We start from the raw sequence: 15,489 nt of genomic DNA on the forward strand, positions 1-15,489 counted from the left end.
AGAGCCAAGAGATAGAGAGCTCACGCGATGCGAGTTCATTCGGGCAATCTGCGGGGGCATATTTCAGCCACGATTCAGCATCTTGCCAATCATGCCCCAGACGCTCTGACCCAGAAAGGCTGCTCGCTCGCTGCTCAGTGCTCAGTGCTTCTCTTCACTCACTCGGACTCCCGCTGGACCAGGTTCTTTCGCGGCTGCTGCTGCTGCTGCTGCTGGGAAGACCTGGCCTAGCAACAGGGGATCGCCTAGGAGAGGTTCACGAGACATGATAGATATCGGCGTGCCCGTTCATCCAGTGACATTGGCGCTGAAAGTAAGTAAACTGACACGGACAGCTACAGGCTACAGAGGACCAGGTCATTCACAGCCTAGGCTAGAGCCGTCTGCCAAAGTGGCTGCATTGGCCCTGATTCCTGGAGCTTGGGGTGGTGGAAAAGTGCCCTGGCGCATCTGCACGAGCGGCTTGTCCATCTCTTGGTGGCTCTTGTGGCCTCGAACATCCCGTAGCTAGGCATTGCTTGTTGCTCAACACAGATGAAAAGGGCAGAAACGCCTGGCAGATGTAGGGGCCGCGATTGGACGCCTCCCAGCCTCTCCCGGCCTGTCTCACCGAAAGAATGCCCAACAGCCTCAGCTCATATCTCAGGGTCCTTTGCGAGAGCCTCGCGGGTCTGGGTCTAGGTGCTCGAGTCACGATGTTTGTATTCACCGTCAAAACACAGCAGCAAAGAGAGACACTGGACTCGTGCAACCAACTGGAGCACACAGCATCTATGTCGTACGTACTCGTTATGCGAAACTGTTAGGTGTCCAGCTGATGGCGGTACATGACTTGAGGGCCTAATCACCCTCTGCCACTAACATGAATTGATAATATCAGCGTCCCTGAGGATTCCATTTTGCGTTCTAGAAACGAAGGATGCGTCTCTCACCTCGCACAGCTCCGCCACCCTGCCACCATCTTCCCTGCCTGCCCCTCCCCCATCACTTTCCCAGCTTCTCCTCGTCCATTCAGAGGCGTCCATCGTCTCCCCGCCAAGACGTTTATCTCTGGCCTAAATAAGCAGGTCCTTATCTCCTCCACATGACGGGCCCCCTCCCCTGTTCACAGGCGAGTGGGCATTCAGAGCATGGATTTGGCCGAGCTTATCCTCGCCCTTGACCGCACTTGGCTTAGACTGCCGAAGGGCCACTCCGGATGGCTTGCGATGGCCTCGGGCAGATTGTCTACTCCTGACAAAAGTCAATGGCTGGAATGTTTCGACAGCAAGCAGACACGCACACAACTGTTGGTACTGTTTGTAGCTTCGGACCGGCGTTGGCTTCAGGTGGCTTTCGAGTTTTCTTAGTCCCTACCGTTCGTCGCTGACACGGACACATGGCCGAATGCGTGTCCCCTGCTAGCCCTTCATGTTTTTTTACGAATCAGTTGGCGTCTTTTGACGTGCGGGAGCCATTCCCAATGGGTGTGTAGCCCTCTCCCACATTCCACGCCCATCGTCTGATTTTGCGCCTGGCGTCTGCCCTGGCGCTGGCGTACATACATATTCCCACCAGCTTGGGCTGACGGGGAGCAGGTTCCAGCTCAGCTGTCAGCCTTCTTCTGCCCTCTGTAGACGGGCAAAACGTGAAGACGCGATGCAACGGTGGCCTAGGCTTTCTCATACAGTACTCCAGGGAAAAAACTGGCCTGTCGGTACTTCAAGCGATATATAACTAGGGGCCCTATTAATCGCTATATTAACGCTACTAATACCTTAAAAAACGCTAGATTTATAATATTCTAGCCTAGTTAGTATATTAATTTTAATACTATAATATATTATATTAAAAAGGGGTTTTAGCTAGTAAAACTATATCCCTCTATATTACTCTCTAATACTTAGTTTAGTTACTTTCTTTCTTAATTACTTTCTTAAGCCTTCTTTTTATTAACTTAACTAAGTAGAAGATATACTCTTCTAATATTATAGCTTATATAGTAAGTACTACTTTATATAGATATTTACTTATAAACTATAGTTAGTAGTTTTCTTTAATCTAATACTTTATCTATACTTATATATATTTAATAGGGTTTAAGTTAGGATTTTAAAATAGCTAGATAATAAATAGGTTATATCTAAAGTATTTCTATACTTAATCTTATATATAGGTAGTAGTATAGGCTAGGGTATTATTATATATATAAATAATATTATATTTACTTAAATTAACTTACTTCTACTACTAGAACTTAAGGAATAGTAGTATTATCTTCTTATAGTAGTTCTAATAGTTAATATAACCCTAGCCTTTCTCCTATATTAAGTAGTAGCTCTTCTTATTACTAGAGATTACTACTTAGAATATATATCTATTAGCTTTAATATAGGTTAAAGAGTAATTACTAATATCCTCCTTAACCTTAATAGTTAGAAACTAGTAGCTATATAATATACTATTATATTATATCTTATTTAATTAAACTTATAAATCCTAATCTTCTTCTAAGAAACTAGTAAACTATAGTATAAATACTAATTTAGCCTACTTAATCTTTTAGGGTAGGGTAATATAGTAGGGGTAGAGGATATATTAGTACTTAAGAGTTTTTATAGTAATACTTAGAGCTTATTCTAAGTAGGTAAGTAAGTTTAGTATAAAGTAGGGAATATTTAGCTATAGTATAAGGTAGTTAATAAGGTTAGTTTATATTTAATCTCTAATTTTATAGTAATATAGTATATAAATAAGTAGCTTATAGCTTTATTAGTATACTTTATAGTAGCCCTCTTAGTATAAGAGGAGTAAAGTATATACTACTTAATATATTAAGACCTCTATTTTATTAGTAATCTTATAATATAATAAGCTAGTATAATAATATAGTACTTAAATTTTAACTTATTAATTATATATTATTTAGTAGTAAGAGTAGTAGTTTATTTTAAAATTAGGGCTAGAGGTATTATTACTAGAGAGGTTAATAACTTAGGGCTTAGGTATATAAAGCTAGAGGTATATAAGTATAGTAGAGACTAATAGAGAGGGAGAGATTAGTAAAAAAAAGATATTTTTAATTACTATATTAATAGGAGAGATAATCTTTAGGCTAGAGCTATATAGTAAGAATATTAAATTAATAAGTATAGTAATACTTAACCCTTCTACTAGTAATAGTATAGTAAGTAGGAACCCTAAATCTTAAAGCCTTAAAGTACTTATAGTAAGGGCTAAGGAGTTAAAAATAGAGGTACTATAGAGGGCTAATAGGCCTATTATTATTATTAATATATATACTACTATAGAGTAAGTAATATATAGAGAGCTTATAATATAAAGCTAAGGTAGGTATTAAGTTATCTTAAGATATAGAGGTATATATTAGTAACTAGTACTATAAGGGGTAGAGGTTAGAAGTAAATATAGAAGTAAGTAGAGGGCTTATATAGATTATAATTAAGATAGCTTTAATATCTCTTAGGGTTAGCTAGATATATTTATTATTATTTCTTAGCTTAAAATTAGTATTATTTATATTATCTAGAAGAGGTAATATACCTCTATAAATAGAGTATTAAACCTATAGAGTATAAGGGTAGGGGCGTATAGCGTTAGAAGCCCTAGTTGAGATATTGCGATCCCTGCTAAAGTGTCAGATTTTGTACTAATAGGGAAAAAATACCCCCGGTAGACTGTATGCAGCTGGCGAGGACCTCGCAGGGTTGGTTAGCATGCTGAGAAAACCATGACGGCTTCATTGAGACTTGATGCGCCGGGCCATCGTAGGTAGTTAGTGTTAGTCGACGTCTGCCAAGTGCACTGCCATCACAACGTGTCGTTCATCGCTCATGATGCCTGGAGATCAATGCGTCTTTTACACGTCAACCGAATGGTCAACGAACCCCATCTTCCCCTCCATCACTATCCTCCACGGCGGCATTCCGTCTCCAGTATTCAGCGGCAGACAACTTTGCCGACAGTCGACTCAAGACGCGCCAGTTCGTCATTTCAACAGACCCAACGTTTAATTCCCGACGTCCATCCGGCGGTGCGAGATCTGGGATCTTGGGCGGGTCAACCACTGGGTTGGCCCCTCTCCAGCACAGCGTCAGGGGTGATGCTCGCGCGTCGGTGAAGGGGCCGTTGGCGGTTGAGGACCCTTTGGTCTCCGTCTTCCAGTGCGCGCCCTGGTTCATGACGAATTCCATCTAGTCACCACAAACCGACCGACCGCCTACCAGACCACCAGACGGTGTGGTGCCGCGAGGCGTCCCCCCAGTGCCGGGACGATGTGCGCGCGTCTCTCTCCACGACCCAGGACTCGGGATCCCGAAGTCGATAACAAACGGCCTCCGCTCCGGCGCTTCCAGCGTAGTGCCTGGGCGGTGATGGAAAGACGAAAATTGGAATTGCGCCATTCGCGACCCGGGCCAACTTCGCCAAGACCTTGTTAGATGAGGTATTTTTGACAGAGGCAATCAAGTCGAGGTCAATTCCTGCTCATCGCTTCCCCATCGCATTCGTATGTGCGCCCGCGTTGGACATTGGCAACATGGTCTTGGCCCCGGCTGCTCGGAGACGTGATGTGGTATTGATCGTCTATCAACGCGATCTCGAGCCGCATTGAGTTTACGGCTCTTCCGCGAAGGTTTGTCGCATCGGTGAAGACGTTGCCATCACGTCGCAGGCTTTTTTTGCCGTTCCCGAGCATGCCCTGCGATGCGCCTTCTGTTCTCTTCGATGATTCTCGTGAATGGTGTTTATTCTCTGACTACTGCCCTCAACCGCCCTGCGCTTGTATGTGTAGGACATAGAACCAATGCTGAATGAAGCCATCACCGGCTTGGGTACCACCCCACCACCACCATCAATCCTCCCCCAAGCCTAGACCTCTTCGGCTACCGACGGGCAGTTCTACGTTTCTCTCGTGAACGTTTGAGTTTGCCCTGCGCCTTAGGGCTCTTTGCCGGTCCAACCCAAAGCTGCTCCCTCGTAAGCCCTGTCAGACACTAAGATAGCGTGCTTCCATGCATTTTCTAGCGCTTCCGTCGCCGTCGCCTCATGTTCAGCGGTGATGTGAAGCAACACCGTCGATGCGATGCGATGTGATGCGACGCGATGCCTGCCAGTGCCAGTGTCCGTCCCCGCGCGTGTCCTCTCAGAGTTGAGTGTGGACCTTTACCCCAGTCTCCAGCTTTCCCCCCTCTCCGTGAAGCTGTCACGCCCCCAAAGATCAAACCCCAGACAGGGCAGTGCAGATGCAAGATGATATTAACGCCGGTCCGTGGTTGCTTTTCCAAGCTTTTCCAAGCGTCCAGTGGCGTTTGATTTAATTCCACGGAAAGAGACGCACAGTTGGGGAAACGGGGTAAAGAATGGAAACGATGGGGTAATGTTCTCGTAAGAGATTCACATCGTAGCGGAACCGTTCTGACGCCATTCCACGCATTGGCCGTCTGAAGATCAGGACAGTTTGGCACCAGCCGCCCCGAAGGAACTCATTACGTGAAAAATAGGAGACGTATTGATTGAAAACGTGCAAGCGATCTGGGGTAATGGGGTACGGGTACGGGGGAGGGGAAAGGGAGAAAAGCCAAGATGCCGCCGGTGTTGCGGATGCTGCGGAGAAAGCAACAACGACGCATTGAGGCCTGGTTCGTGAGGAATGAGGACACAACAGCGGAGGCCGCGAGGTGCGTATGTCTTTCTCAGGTTCAGCGACCGCATGCGCAATCAAAGTGCAATTCCCAATGGAATCAGCCTCATGTGTCGTTCCGTTGAAAGGGAGCTCAAGGGAGCCCGGTGTCTCGGCTGCAACCCCCGTGCGGCTGCTTCAAGTCGGCGACTCACTCGGCTCAGCTGAAAGAGCCGCTGGTGTGTGAGGCTTTCTTGCTGTCGCCAGCGAGCCTCACCGCCGATCTTTATGCAGGACCAGTTGTCTGATGCTGGGAGGAACCTTGACTCACATGCAGAACGCTGCACTTTGAACCCCAATCGCGAGAATGGTGTTGTTGGCCTGAGAATTTGTTCTTATATCTTGTACTCAGGCTTTGCTGTTTCCAGCCTCCATAACAGAACCGGGGTCAAGGCAGACTTCGACGAAGGGACAAGTCTAGATGTAATACATCGGGACTAGGATGCTGGCTGTGAGCTTCATTGCCGTGGCCGGACAAGTACACGCCATCGCCGTGTGCCCAAGCAGTCTTGGGCCGACTGACACCGGGGTAAATGGGACGATCGCCTGGAATTACTCAATCAGTGTCCAGGCTATTGGTTGCGTTGGTTACCTGTTCAGTAATCGCTGGTGATGCCCGTCTCAGTGTCGGGCTCCATGGAAATCTCATCAGTCGCAGGCTGCTGTCGTGCTCGAGGCGTGATGCTACACGATGGAGGAAAAGACGTCATGCTAAACGAAGATCACCAGAGCTGTAATTGGCCTAGCACCGACTTAGCCATGGTTGCCAGGGTAGACTCTGATCCAGCAGTTCCGAGTTACGTGCGAAGATATTCTTGTTCCATTATTGCTCGCCCTTGGGTATCTGGTGTTTAGGAAGTACAACGACGAAGACCCCATCTCCCGCGCTATCCCGTGTACAGCATGCCAGCAACGCTGGCGGAAGTCAGAGTCGACAGGATACCTGAAAACAACGCGGAGACGGCTACTCTGGAGACATCTGCAGCCCGGCCGGGCGCGATCTGAGAGAGAACGCCGATTTGCGTGCCGAGGGCGCCAACATTTCCAAAGCCCTAAGAGGTGTGAGACTGATGTGTTATCAACTTGAAAGGTGTGTACTTACACAGCATGCATACGTAGCAATGAGCCGTGACCGAGGTGACATCGAGACGTATGGCTCAGCGTTGCTTGAGAGCGACTTGAAGGCTAGAAACTCGTTCGTTATGATCTTGACCCCGATGAGTTCTCCTACGACGAGAAGGTCCTTTTTCGGCACCCCAAGGCACCAGGCCACCGGGTAGAAGACGTATCCGAGGATGAGTTCGAGCGTCAACGGCGGGTTGCTGATATTCAAGTACCTACCCCACCAGCCGAGGAGGCCGTTGATGAGGGCCACGAACGAGATCACGCAGAGAAGAGTTGCGACGATCATGCCAGCCACTTTGACTCCCAGCCACGCCCCATTTGCGAACGCATGTAGGGCATTGGCAGCCTTGTCTTCGTCTTCTGGGACTGTGATCTTCCCCGAGCTGATGGTCTCTTCGGTCTCTGGGAATCGCAACTTCGACACTGCTATGCTCGCAGGTATCGACATGATGCACGAGGAAACGAGGACTTGCGCGTTGAGGCCGAGACTGATGTATCCGACTAGCACGGATCCAGCTATCGTCGCGAACCCACACGTCATCACCTGGTGTATCTCGGCGAGGGTCAGATGCGGGATGAAGGGTTTGATGAGCATCGCCGATTCTCCTTGCCCCACGAACGGGGTCGCGGTGGCTACTACGGCTTCGGCGCCGGAAACCCGGAGGGTCCAGAAGAAGAAGATGGCAAACTTTCCGATGAACCATTGAAGTAGCCCGCAATGATATAGCAGCTGCACGAGAGAGATGAAAAAGATGATTGGCGGGACAACGCTGATGAGGAACCATGTTTTCGTTGGGACCTCGTCGTCCGTGAGAAACCGGAGGCCATCCTTTGCAAACTCAAGGAGCGTCCTCGCCATCTCTGAGATGAAGGCAAAGATATCATATCCCACGCTCGTCTTCAGGACAAACACGGCGATGAGGAACTGGGTGAGCATGCCTCCGATGACGGTGTGCCATGGAATCTTCCTCCAATCTCGGGATGTGGCCGTGAGAAGGGCAATCAGGAGGATGAGGCCAAAGAGTGAGATCGCGCGACTTGCACGGGTGTTGTCGCCGACTTCTGCGGGAATCATCGCGCCGACGATGAAGACTGCCACAGTGATCGCGGCGGCGATTGGTTTATGCAGCTTTTGCGGCGTCATGTCATACGCCCTGAATATAGTGTTTCGCCAGACGAAGCGCAGAGGGATCATCACCGAGGCAGCAGGAAGCCATAGTGTGATGATGCGGACTGTGATGGCCAGGTACACCAAGAACGGCTTCAGCCATCCGAGGCTGTCTGACCGATGGAAGATGACGCCGACGATCCACCATCTGGTCGCCCTCGATGTCAGTTCAACACCTCCGACGACATGTAATGCAATTGACGTCTACTCACCCGGTCCATGCCAGCCATATGACAATGTGTATCGGAAGCCTGTACTTCTTGTAGAACTTTGATATTCTGAACTTCTTCTTCTTCTTCGTGTCTCGGACGCCTTCCACCTGCTCAACGCCAGCTTCGAGGTCGCTTCCATCCGTGCTTCCTCCGGTCTTCGGGTTGTGGTCCTCCCGCTTCTTTGAGCCCTCATTTTGAGTCTGTTTCGTCTTCTCAAAGTCACCTTCATTGCTAGTTTCATGTGCTCTATCTGCGGATGGCCGCGCATCTATTGAAGTCATGTTCGTTGGCGTTGCGAAAGGATCATGGCCAACGCTCATCACCCAAGATGCGCGATGAAGGTAGGTCTATCTCGGATGACGTTGGCAATGAGAACGGCACGGGGACAGCAGATAAGCTAGTGAACAAGGTGTGGCGATTAGATCACCGTGTCTTAGTTCGATACGGACATCGGACGATGATGCAGGACTGAAGAGAACCGTCGAGTCTGTGTGGAATGCTACAAGCGAGGCATCGTGTTGTTTGAAGAAAGGAGACAAGATAATCGCCAGAGACAGTCATTCTTGAAAATCCCTTTTCATATCTCTGAACACTAACATACCGTCGTCGCCCATGCCGAAGTTCATGAATCGACCCGCATGGTGGCGGCCAGCCAGGTGCATCCTCCCACGCGGCGCCGATGCCGCGTCGTACTTACACGATTTCACCACGATCCAGCGCCAACTCATCACATGATACTTCAGCCATTAATTAGGACATTGCTTCAGACAAATATCGAAGTTGCCGAGGGAAATATCATGGTGCAGTGAGCTGCTGGTCAGCAAACCTGGCTGGCCGCTATTCTCCGCACCCGGAGGTCTTCTGCGCAGAAAGGTGTGGGGTAAACGACGGTGACGTCGGTGTTTCACCGATGTCAGCCGCGCCTATGTATGGTTAGGCGGTCCGGATGAACTCTATCTCAACAAAAACCTTGCCGAATTCGAACGGCCTGGACGGGCCTGCCGATCGCTCAGGGATCTTCACCGCATACTGTCCACGAGATCGTGAAGCGCACGAGATGGGTTCGCAGGCAGACCTGAGCAAGGGATCTCGACCCCAAAAGCCGGTCCTCTTCTTGTGAGCCACCGTCGAACACGATGAATACCGGACCTATGAACTCCTTGCTAACTTGTGCACCACCCAGCGACATCGACAACTGTTTGTATTCGAGAGGTGTGTCTTTTTGCGAGTGGGAATTAACCCCGCAGCTAACCGTTCGGCTAGATGCTAAGATCTTTGACCTTGTTTCCGACTTGATCGATGACTACTTTGAGAAGCACCTATCTCTCACCCGAGAGGAGGCAGTAAAGCTACATCACCAGTACCATACGGACTATGGACACTCGATCGAGGGCTTGGTCCGACACCACAAGATTGATCCCATAGAGTACAACGCGCAGGTTGATGATGCGCTACCCCTCGAGGATATCTTGAAGCCAGATGTGCAACTCCGAAAGCTGCTTGAGGATATCGATACCTCTAAAGTCCGGCTCTGGTTATTGACCAACGCGTACGTGACTCATGCTAAAAGAGTTATCCGGATCCTTGGAGTCGAGGATCTCTTCGAGGGGTTAACGTACTGCGATTACTCGCAAGTGCCCTTCATCTGCAAGCCGAACAAGAATATGTTCCTGAAGGCTATGCAGGAAGCTGGGGTGGAGTCAGTTCAAAATTGTTACTTCGTCGGTATGGCTCCCATCAATAATGAGTCCCAAGAAACGTGTCCACGTTGACCTATATGCACAGATGACTCTTATGGGAATTGCGTCGGCGCCCAGAAGGCCGGCTGGACAGCGGCTCACTTTCTGGAGAAAGGGCTCCCCATGCCTTCGAGAGCAGCATCGCAGCATCAGATACAAAGTTTGGAGGAACTCCGAGATATCTATCCTCAGTTCTTTAAGTCTCGAACTTGTTCTAAGACCTCATGATAGAAGCCGGGAGTGGCAGTAGCGCCTTGGAGCAAAGATCAGTACCTGACAACCGAAGGAATATGAAGTAGACGATAGGCATATCTGAAAACCCAGCGTTGCAGGAAACTAGACATCATAAACACTAGATTAGAAAATCAATTGTGTTTTGAAAAGCATTGACATCCTGTCTTTTCCAACAGGGGAGATCATGTGTGATGAAGTTGAGTCTCAGAGCCAGGAAGTCCTGCGGAAGGCATTCTCAATGTGTTTTCCCAGACCCCCAGTCATGATTTTCTTTCAGTCTTCTTTGCAACGAGAGTTTTCCCGGCATTGGATCCTCATGGAACAGGATTGAGACAATCACATAGCTGGTAATCTCGGAGGCGGCCTGTTTCTCCACTCCGGAACCGGAGACACATGTATTATCCAATCAAATCGTCTTTTTCGAAGCTTTAGTGGAGGCCCAAGTCCGCTGTTTAAGGTTTCGCGTCCGAGTCGTCATCCCCGCCGTCCACCGGAAACACTCCAGACGGACGGAGAGGCCACTTTGTGAACCTGCTATTCGCCTTCAACCCCATCAGAAGACAGTCGAACACCAGTCATCAAATCCTCATTTGACGCGTGTGCATTGACGCGGGAATTCTCAATATGCCCTGCGGATCGGGTTGCTGTGGTCCGCCTAAGGACCCAGCGTCGACCCCCGGACCAGCTGCCCTCCCTGGGACAAACAGCAGTCTCACCGTTACAGATGACCGGATTGCAGATGGCGATGGCAAAGACAGTACCGACAAAATTGAAGATTTGAAAGATGGGGACGGCACCCAAGGCTGCTGCGGCTCTGAGGTCGACAAGCCGACCTTGGGCCGAGAAGTCAATCCCACGGATCTCAATGAGAGCTGCCAGGATCAGTGTTGCTCTTCAACCGCTGCTGATGAAGATGGCTGCAAGGCCGACATATCGAAGAGTGCAGACAATTGTCAGGACGATTGCTGTGGCACGGTCAACATGGAACAAAGCGATAATGGGAAAAGCGTTAGCTCTGCGGGTGCCAAAGTTATCGACTCTTGCTGCGCTTCCAACACGGCAACTGAAGACAATTGCAAGAAGAAATGTTGCGGCAACGACACCATCAAAAACACCAATGTTGCCCCCGCTGATGAGGTCACACTCAAAGATGATTGTAAGAAGGGTTGCTGTGGTGATTCCGTCAAAGATGCAAGTAAGATTGTCGATGTTGCTGGCGACAACCCAAGCAAGCCAGACGAAAGCTGTGACCCAAAGGTCAACGCCGAAGGAAACCGCAACAAGGGATGCTGCGAGATAGTCGAGAAGACCAAGCCTATCCAGACAAGCGGCACTCTGACTGCTCTCGAGGACGACTGCTGCGCCCCAGTTGCCAAGGCTGAAGAGAATTGCAAGAAGGGATGCTGCTCCTCCCCAGTCCCAAAGTCTCAGGAAGAGAAGGTTCCCAGCTGCTGTGAAGGCAAGACATCTCCTTGCTGCGACTCGACTTGCATTGATCGTCTTGCTCTGCGCGAGTGTACCGGCGGCATGCGTTCCAACAGAAAAAGTGAGTCACACGCCCGCCACCTCAATCTATTCGCGACTGACACGGTCGTAGCTCGACCAGGAGCGGAAGGCTGCACTGGTGGAAAAGACGGGAAGCCATGCCGCGGCCACGCCCGCACCACTCGCGAGACCTATCAGGCAAAGCTTGAAGCCTTGGGCTGCATCTGCCGCGCCCTCCTCGCTCTCGGTCAAGAATCATGCTGCGCGCCCCGTGATCGTTTGTCTGTTGAAAAGAAACGAGCATCAATCAGCTCGCTTCGCACCCGCAGTTCAGTTGACTCTTGTTGTGCACCAGGGCCGAGCAAACCGGTCTGCGCAACCAACAGAGGTCTCAAGACTAAAAGGGTAGGTCGGTCTGCAAGCCCAAAGTTTAAAAGCGGAGGGTGCGCTGATGATTGCTGCGCCGTAACCAACGCCCCGAGTATTGTTGGTTCTTGTGCGGATTCCTGTTGTGACGATGGGGATCCGCCTGTCGCTTCCCAACCTCTCTGCAAGTCTGGTGCAGACATTACCAACGATAACGACCTTGAGAGGGGCGTGTCTGGAAATGAGCATGTTGTTCTCAGTATCTCGGGCATGACATGCACGGGTTGCGAGACTAAACTCAAGAGAACCCTTGCCACCGTGGACGCAATCAAGAATCTCAAGACTAGTCTGGTTCTTGCGCGTGCAGAGTTCGATCTAGACGTCGGAGTTGGCTCGGTGGAGGATGTCATCAAACATCTCGAACGGACGACGGAGTTCAAGTGCGAGAAGATCACAAGCCAGGGCGCCAGCATCGACCTCCTATCTCATGGCCGGCCAGAGGATTTGATCAGCCAGCCATGGCCGGCGGGCGTCACAGACATACGTGTTGTTGACAGCAAGACTATCCACGTTGAGTTTGATGCAGAGGTTGTTGGGGCTCGAGACCTGGTTGAGAAAGGTTGGAGCAATCCCATGGAACTTGCGCCCCCTCGAGCCGACCCGACACTTGAAGCGGGCGGCAAGCATGTTCGCCATGTTGGGATGATGACTTTGCTCTCCATCATCCTCACTATTCCGGTTCTCGTGATGGCTTGGGCACCTTTGCCGGATAATGAGATTGCTTATGGTTCAGCTTCTTTGGCATTGGCAACTATCGTTCAGGTTGCTATTGCTGGACCATTCTATCCTACAGCGCTCAAGAGCTTGATCTTCTCTAGAATGATTGAAATGGACTTGCTCATCGTGCTGAGCACTAGCGCCGCCTACATCTTCTCAGTAGTGTCGTTTGGCTATCTAGTCTCTCACAAGCCGCTCTCGACTGGGGAGTTCTTTGAGACAAGCACACTTCTCGTTACTCTCATTATGGTTGGCAGATATGTTGGTGCGCTGGCTCGTCAGAAGGCCGTTGAGTCTATTTCCATCCGATCTCTGCAGGTGTCCACAGCGACAATCATCGACACCTCGGGCCAGGAAAAGGAAATTGACTCTCGGCTGCTTCAGTATGGAGATACTTTCCGAGTTGCTCCCGAGTCTCGCATTCCAACCGACGGCACAGTCATTTCTGGTTCGTCTGAGCTAGACGAGTCTATGGTCACGGGCGAATCAAGAGTGATCGAAAAATATGCAGGCTCTTCTGTCATTGCAGGCTCGATCAATGGCTCTGGAACCCTCAACATACGCCTGACCCGTCTGCCCGAGGACAACACAATCAGCAACATCGCCGGGATGGTTGACGAAGCCAAGCTGTCCAAGCCTAAAATACAGGATATAGCAGACCGAGTTGCGTCATACTTCGTCCCAGTCGTAGTCACATTGACGATGATTACATTTGCCGTATGGATTGCCGTTGGAGTCGCTGTCCGCAAACAGTCTGGCTCTCAAGCAACGATCCAGGCAGTCACATACGCAATTACCGTCCTCATCGTATCATGTCCATGCGCTATTGGACTTGCAGTTCCTATGGTGATCGTCATCGCTAGTGGAGTCGCTGCGGAAAAAGGCGTCATCTTCAAGTCGGCCGACAGCATCGAGGTCGCTTACAAGACGTCGCATGTAGTTTTCGACAAGACGGGGACACTGACCCGTGGGGAATTGAGCGTGTCTAAAGAATCGTACGTTACTGGCAATCCAGAAGCGACGAAATCGATGCTTCTTGGCCTCGTTGGTAGCATCAAGCATCCCGTATCCGCAGCGGTTGCCGCCCACCTAAAGGCGAATGGTGTATCGCCAGCGCCGGTATCCGATTCCAAGACTTTGACGGGTAAGGGTGTCGAGGGAAACATCTCTGGTCGCAATCTCCGCGCTGGCAATTCGCGATGGCTGGGTCTATCGTCCGATCCCGCTGTCGAGTCCTTCTTGTCGCAAGGATACACCGTCTTCTGCTTCACGGTCGATGGGACGTTGGCTGCATTGTTTGCGCTAGAAGACTCGGTGCGGCCCGAGGCTTTCGCAACCGTGTCCAAGCTGCAGGCCTCCAACGTCTCGGTCCACATCCTTTCAGGCGACGATGACGGAGCGGTACAGGCGGTTGCTTCTCAACTCAACATACCCGAGGCTAATGTGCACTCGCGATGCAACCCCGCAGACAAACAGGAGTACATTCAGCATCTCTTAGCCACACCCTCCACCAATGTGTCCAAATCGGGAAAGAAGCCGAAGAAGCCCGTCGTGATGTTCTGCGGAGATGGAACTAACGATGCTGTTGCACTGGCCCAGGCTACCATTGGCGTCCACATGAACGCGGGCACTGACGTGGCTAGATCTGCTGCTGATGTTGTCTTGATGCGACCCAGCCTGACCGGTATCCTCACCGCTATCACGGTGAGCAGAAAGGCCATCCATCGGATTGCATTCAACTTCGGCTGGAGCTTCGTCTACAACTTGTTTGCCATCTTACTCGGCTCAGGGGCTTTCGTCAACGCGCGCATCCCACCGGAGTTTGCCGGCCTCGGCGAACTCGCCTCCGTCTTACCTGTCATCGCCGCTGCGGTGCTGTTGCGTTGGAGCAAATTGTAGGGTACTCAGGCTGATGGGTAACCATAGCGTCCACCGGGATGCTTCCATGAGGTGTGTGTCGGGATACTGGCGGAAAACAATGGCGGGAGAACCTTCCTGGAGAGGAGGGTGACGGCCAGAGGGGGGGGCGCCTGAGGATGTGCGTCGTCAAGCAGATTCAACATCTGTTCTGCAGGCTGAGACTTCTATTCACAAAACTCCATGCTTTGATTGGACGGTGGCGGCTTTCCGCAGTGTTGATGTGGAATCATGCTACCATCCGAACGTGATCGATTATTTTCAATAGGACAGTTTGTGATTGTTTAGATCACAATTCACATTCATCGCGAATGCCCCACGGTCTCCACCTACCCCTGTGTGCCTATCGTCTCGCGGAAGCCGGATGTTGCGCAGCGTTTACCCACTTGGGAATGTGTCCCTGCGAAGGGTTGCTCATTCGGAACCCTGTAACATCCTTTTGAAAATCTAGACAATCTTCCGACCAGGGACTTTCTGGTTTGAAGCCTTGAACGTGAGCAAGCCTTGTCTGTTAGTTGACCCTCCTCCACTCGCCCTGCCGATATGAACCCTGCGAGCCTCAACCCAATCTCAAAGTGAACGAAGTTGAGATATTTGCGGTCCTCCGGGACGCCACATTGCTTTTTCCAAATTGAGGCAGGGTTTCCAGACAGGGTGTGTTACTTGCCGAAGTACAGGCTACAAACATCCGGATATGGCCACTTGGCAAGACGGAGCGAAGGGGGTTCCGACGGAGGTAACGGACCAAGAGCGTCTCGCATCGTCAATTGGTCGTTTCCCCCTAGC

General features: G+C 50.4%; 3 protein-coding genes across 3 annotated transcripts; 2 read left to right on the plus strand and 1 right to left on the minus strand.

Moving 5' to 3' along the window:
- Positions 1-6,567: 6,567 nt before the first annotated feature.
- GCG54_00012665 (Solute carrier family 28 member 3) lies at positions 6,568-8,811 on the minus strand (the record flags this gene model as incomplete). Its single annotated transcript, XM_045412540.1, has 5 exons — positions 6,568-6,732; positions 6,783-8,121; positions 8,186-8,532; positions 8,635-8,684; positions 8,787-8,811. 5 exons carry the CDS (start codon positions 8,809-8,811, stop codon positions 6,568-6,570), a joined length of 1,926 nt encoding a protein of 641 aa, XP_045267245.1.
- Positions 8,812-9,321: 510 nt separating this feature from the next.
- Positions 9,322-9,957, plus strand: GCG54_00012666 (Suppressor of disruption of TFIIS; the record flags this gene model as incomplete). Its single annotated transcript, XM_045412541.1, has 2 exons — positions 9,322-9,397; positions 9,449-9,957. The coding sequence occupies 2 exons, from the start codon at positions 9,322-9,324 to the stop codon at positions 9,955-9,957; spliced, it is 585 nt and encodes a 194-aa protein (XP_045267246.1).
- An 825-nt stretch (positions 9,958-10,782) lies between these two features.
- On the plus strand, positions 10,783-14,685 carry GCG54_00012667 (P-type cation-transporting ATPase; the record flags this gene model as incomplete). Its single annotated transcript, XM_045412542.1, has 3 exons — positions 10,783-11,704; positions 11,756-12,048; positions 12,199-14,685. The coding sequence occupies 3 exons, from the start codon at positions 10,783-10,785 to the stop codon at positions 14,683-14,685; spliced, it is 3,702 nt and encodes a 1,233-aa protein (XP_045267247.1).
- Positions 14,686-15,489: the final 804 nt, after the last annotated feature.

Source organism: Colletotrichum gloeosporioides, assembly GCF_011800055.1.
Source record: "Colletotrichum gloeosporioides strain Lc1 chromosome Unknown consensus_24, whole genome shotgun sequence".
Lineage (NCBI taxonomy): Eukaryota > Fungi > Ascomycota > Sordariomycetes > Glomerellales > Glomerellaceae > Colletotrichum > Colletotrichum gloeosporioides.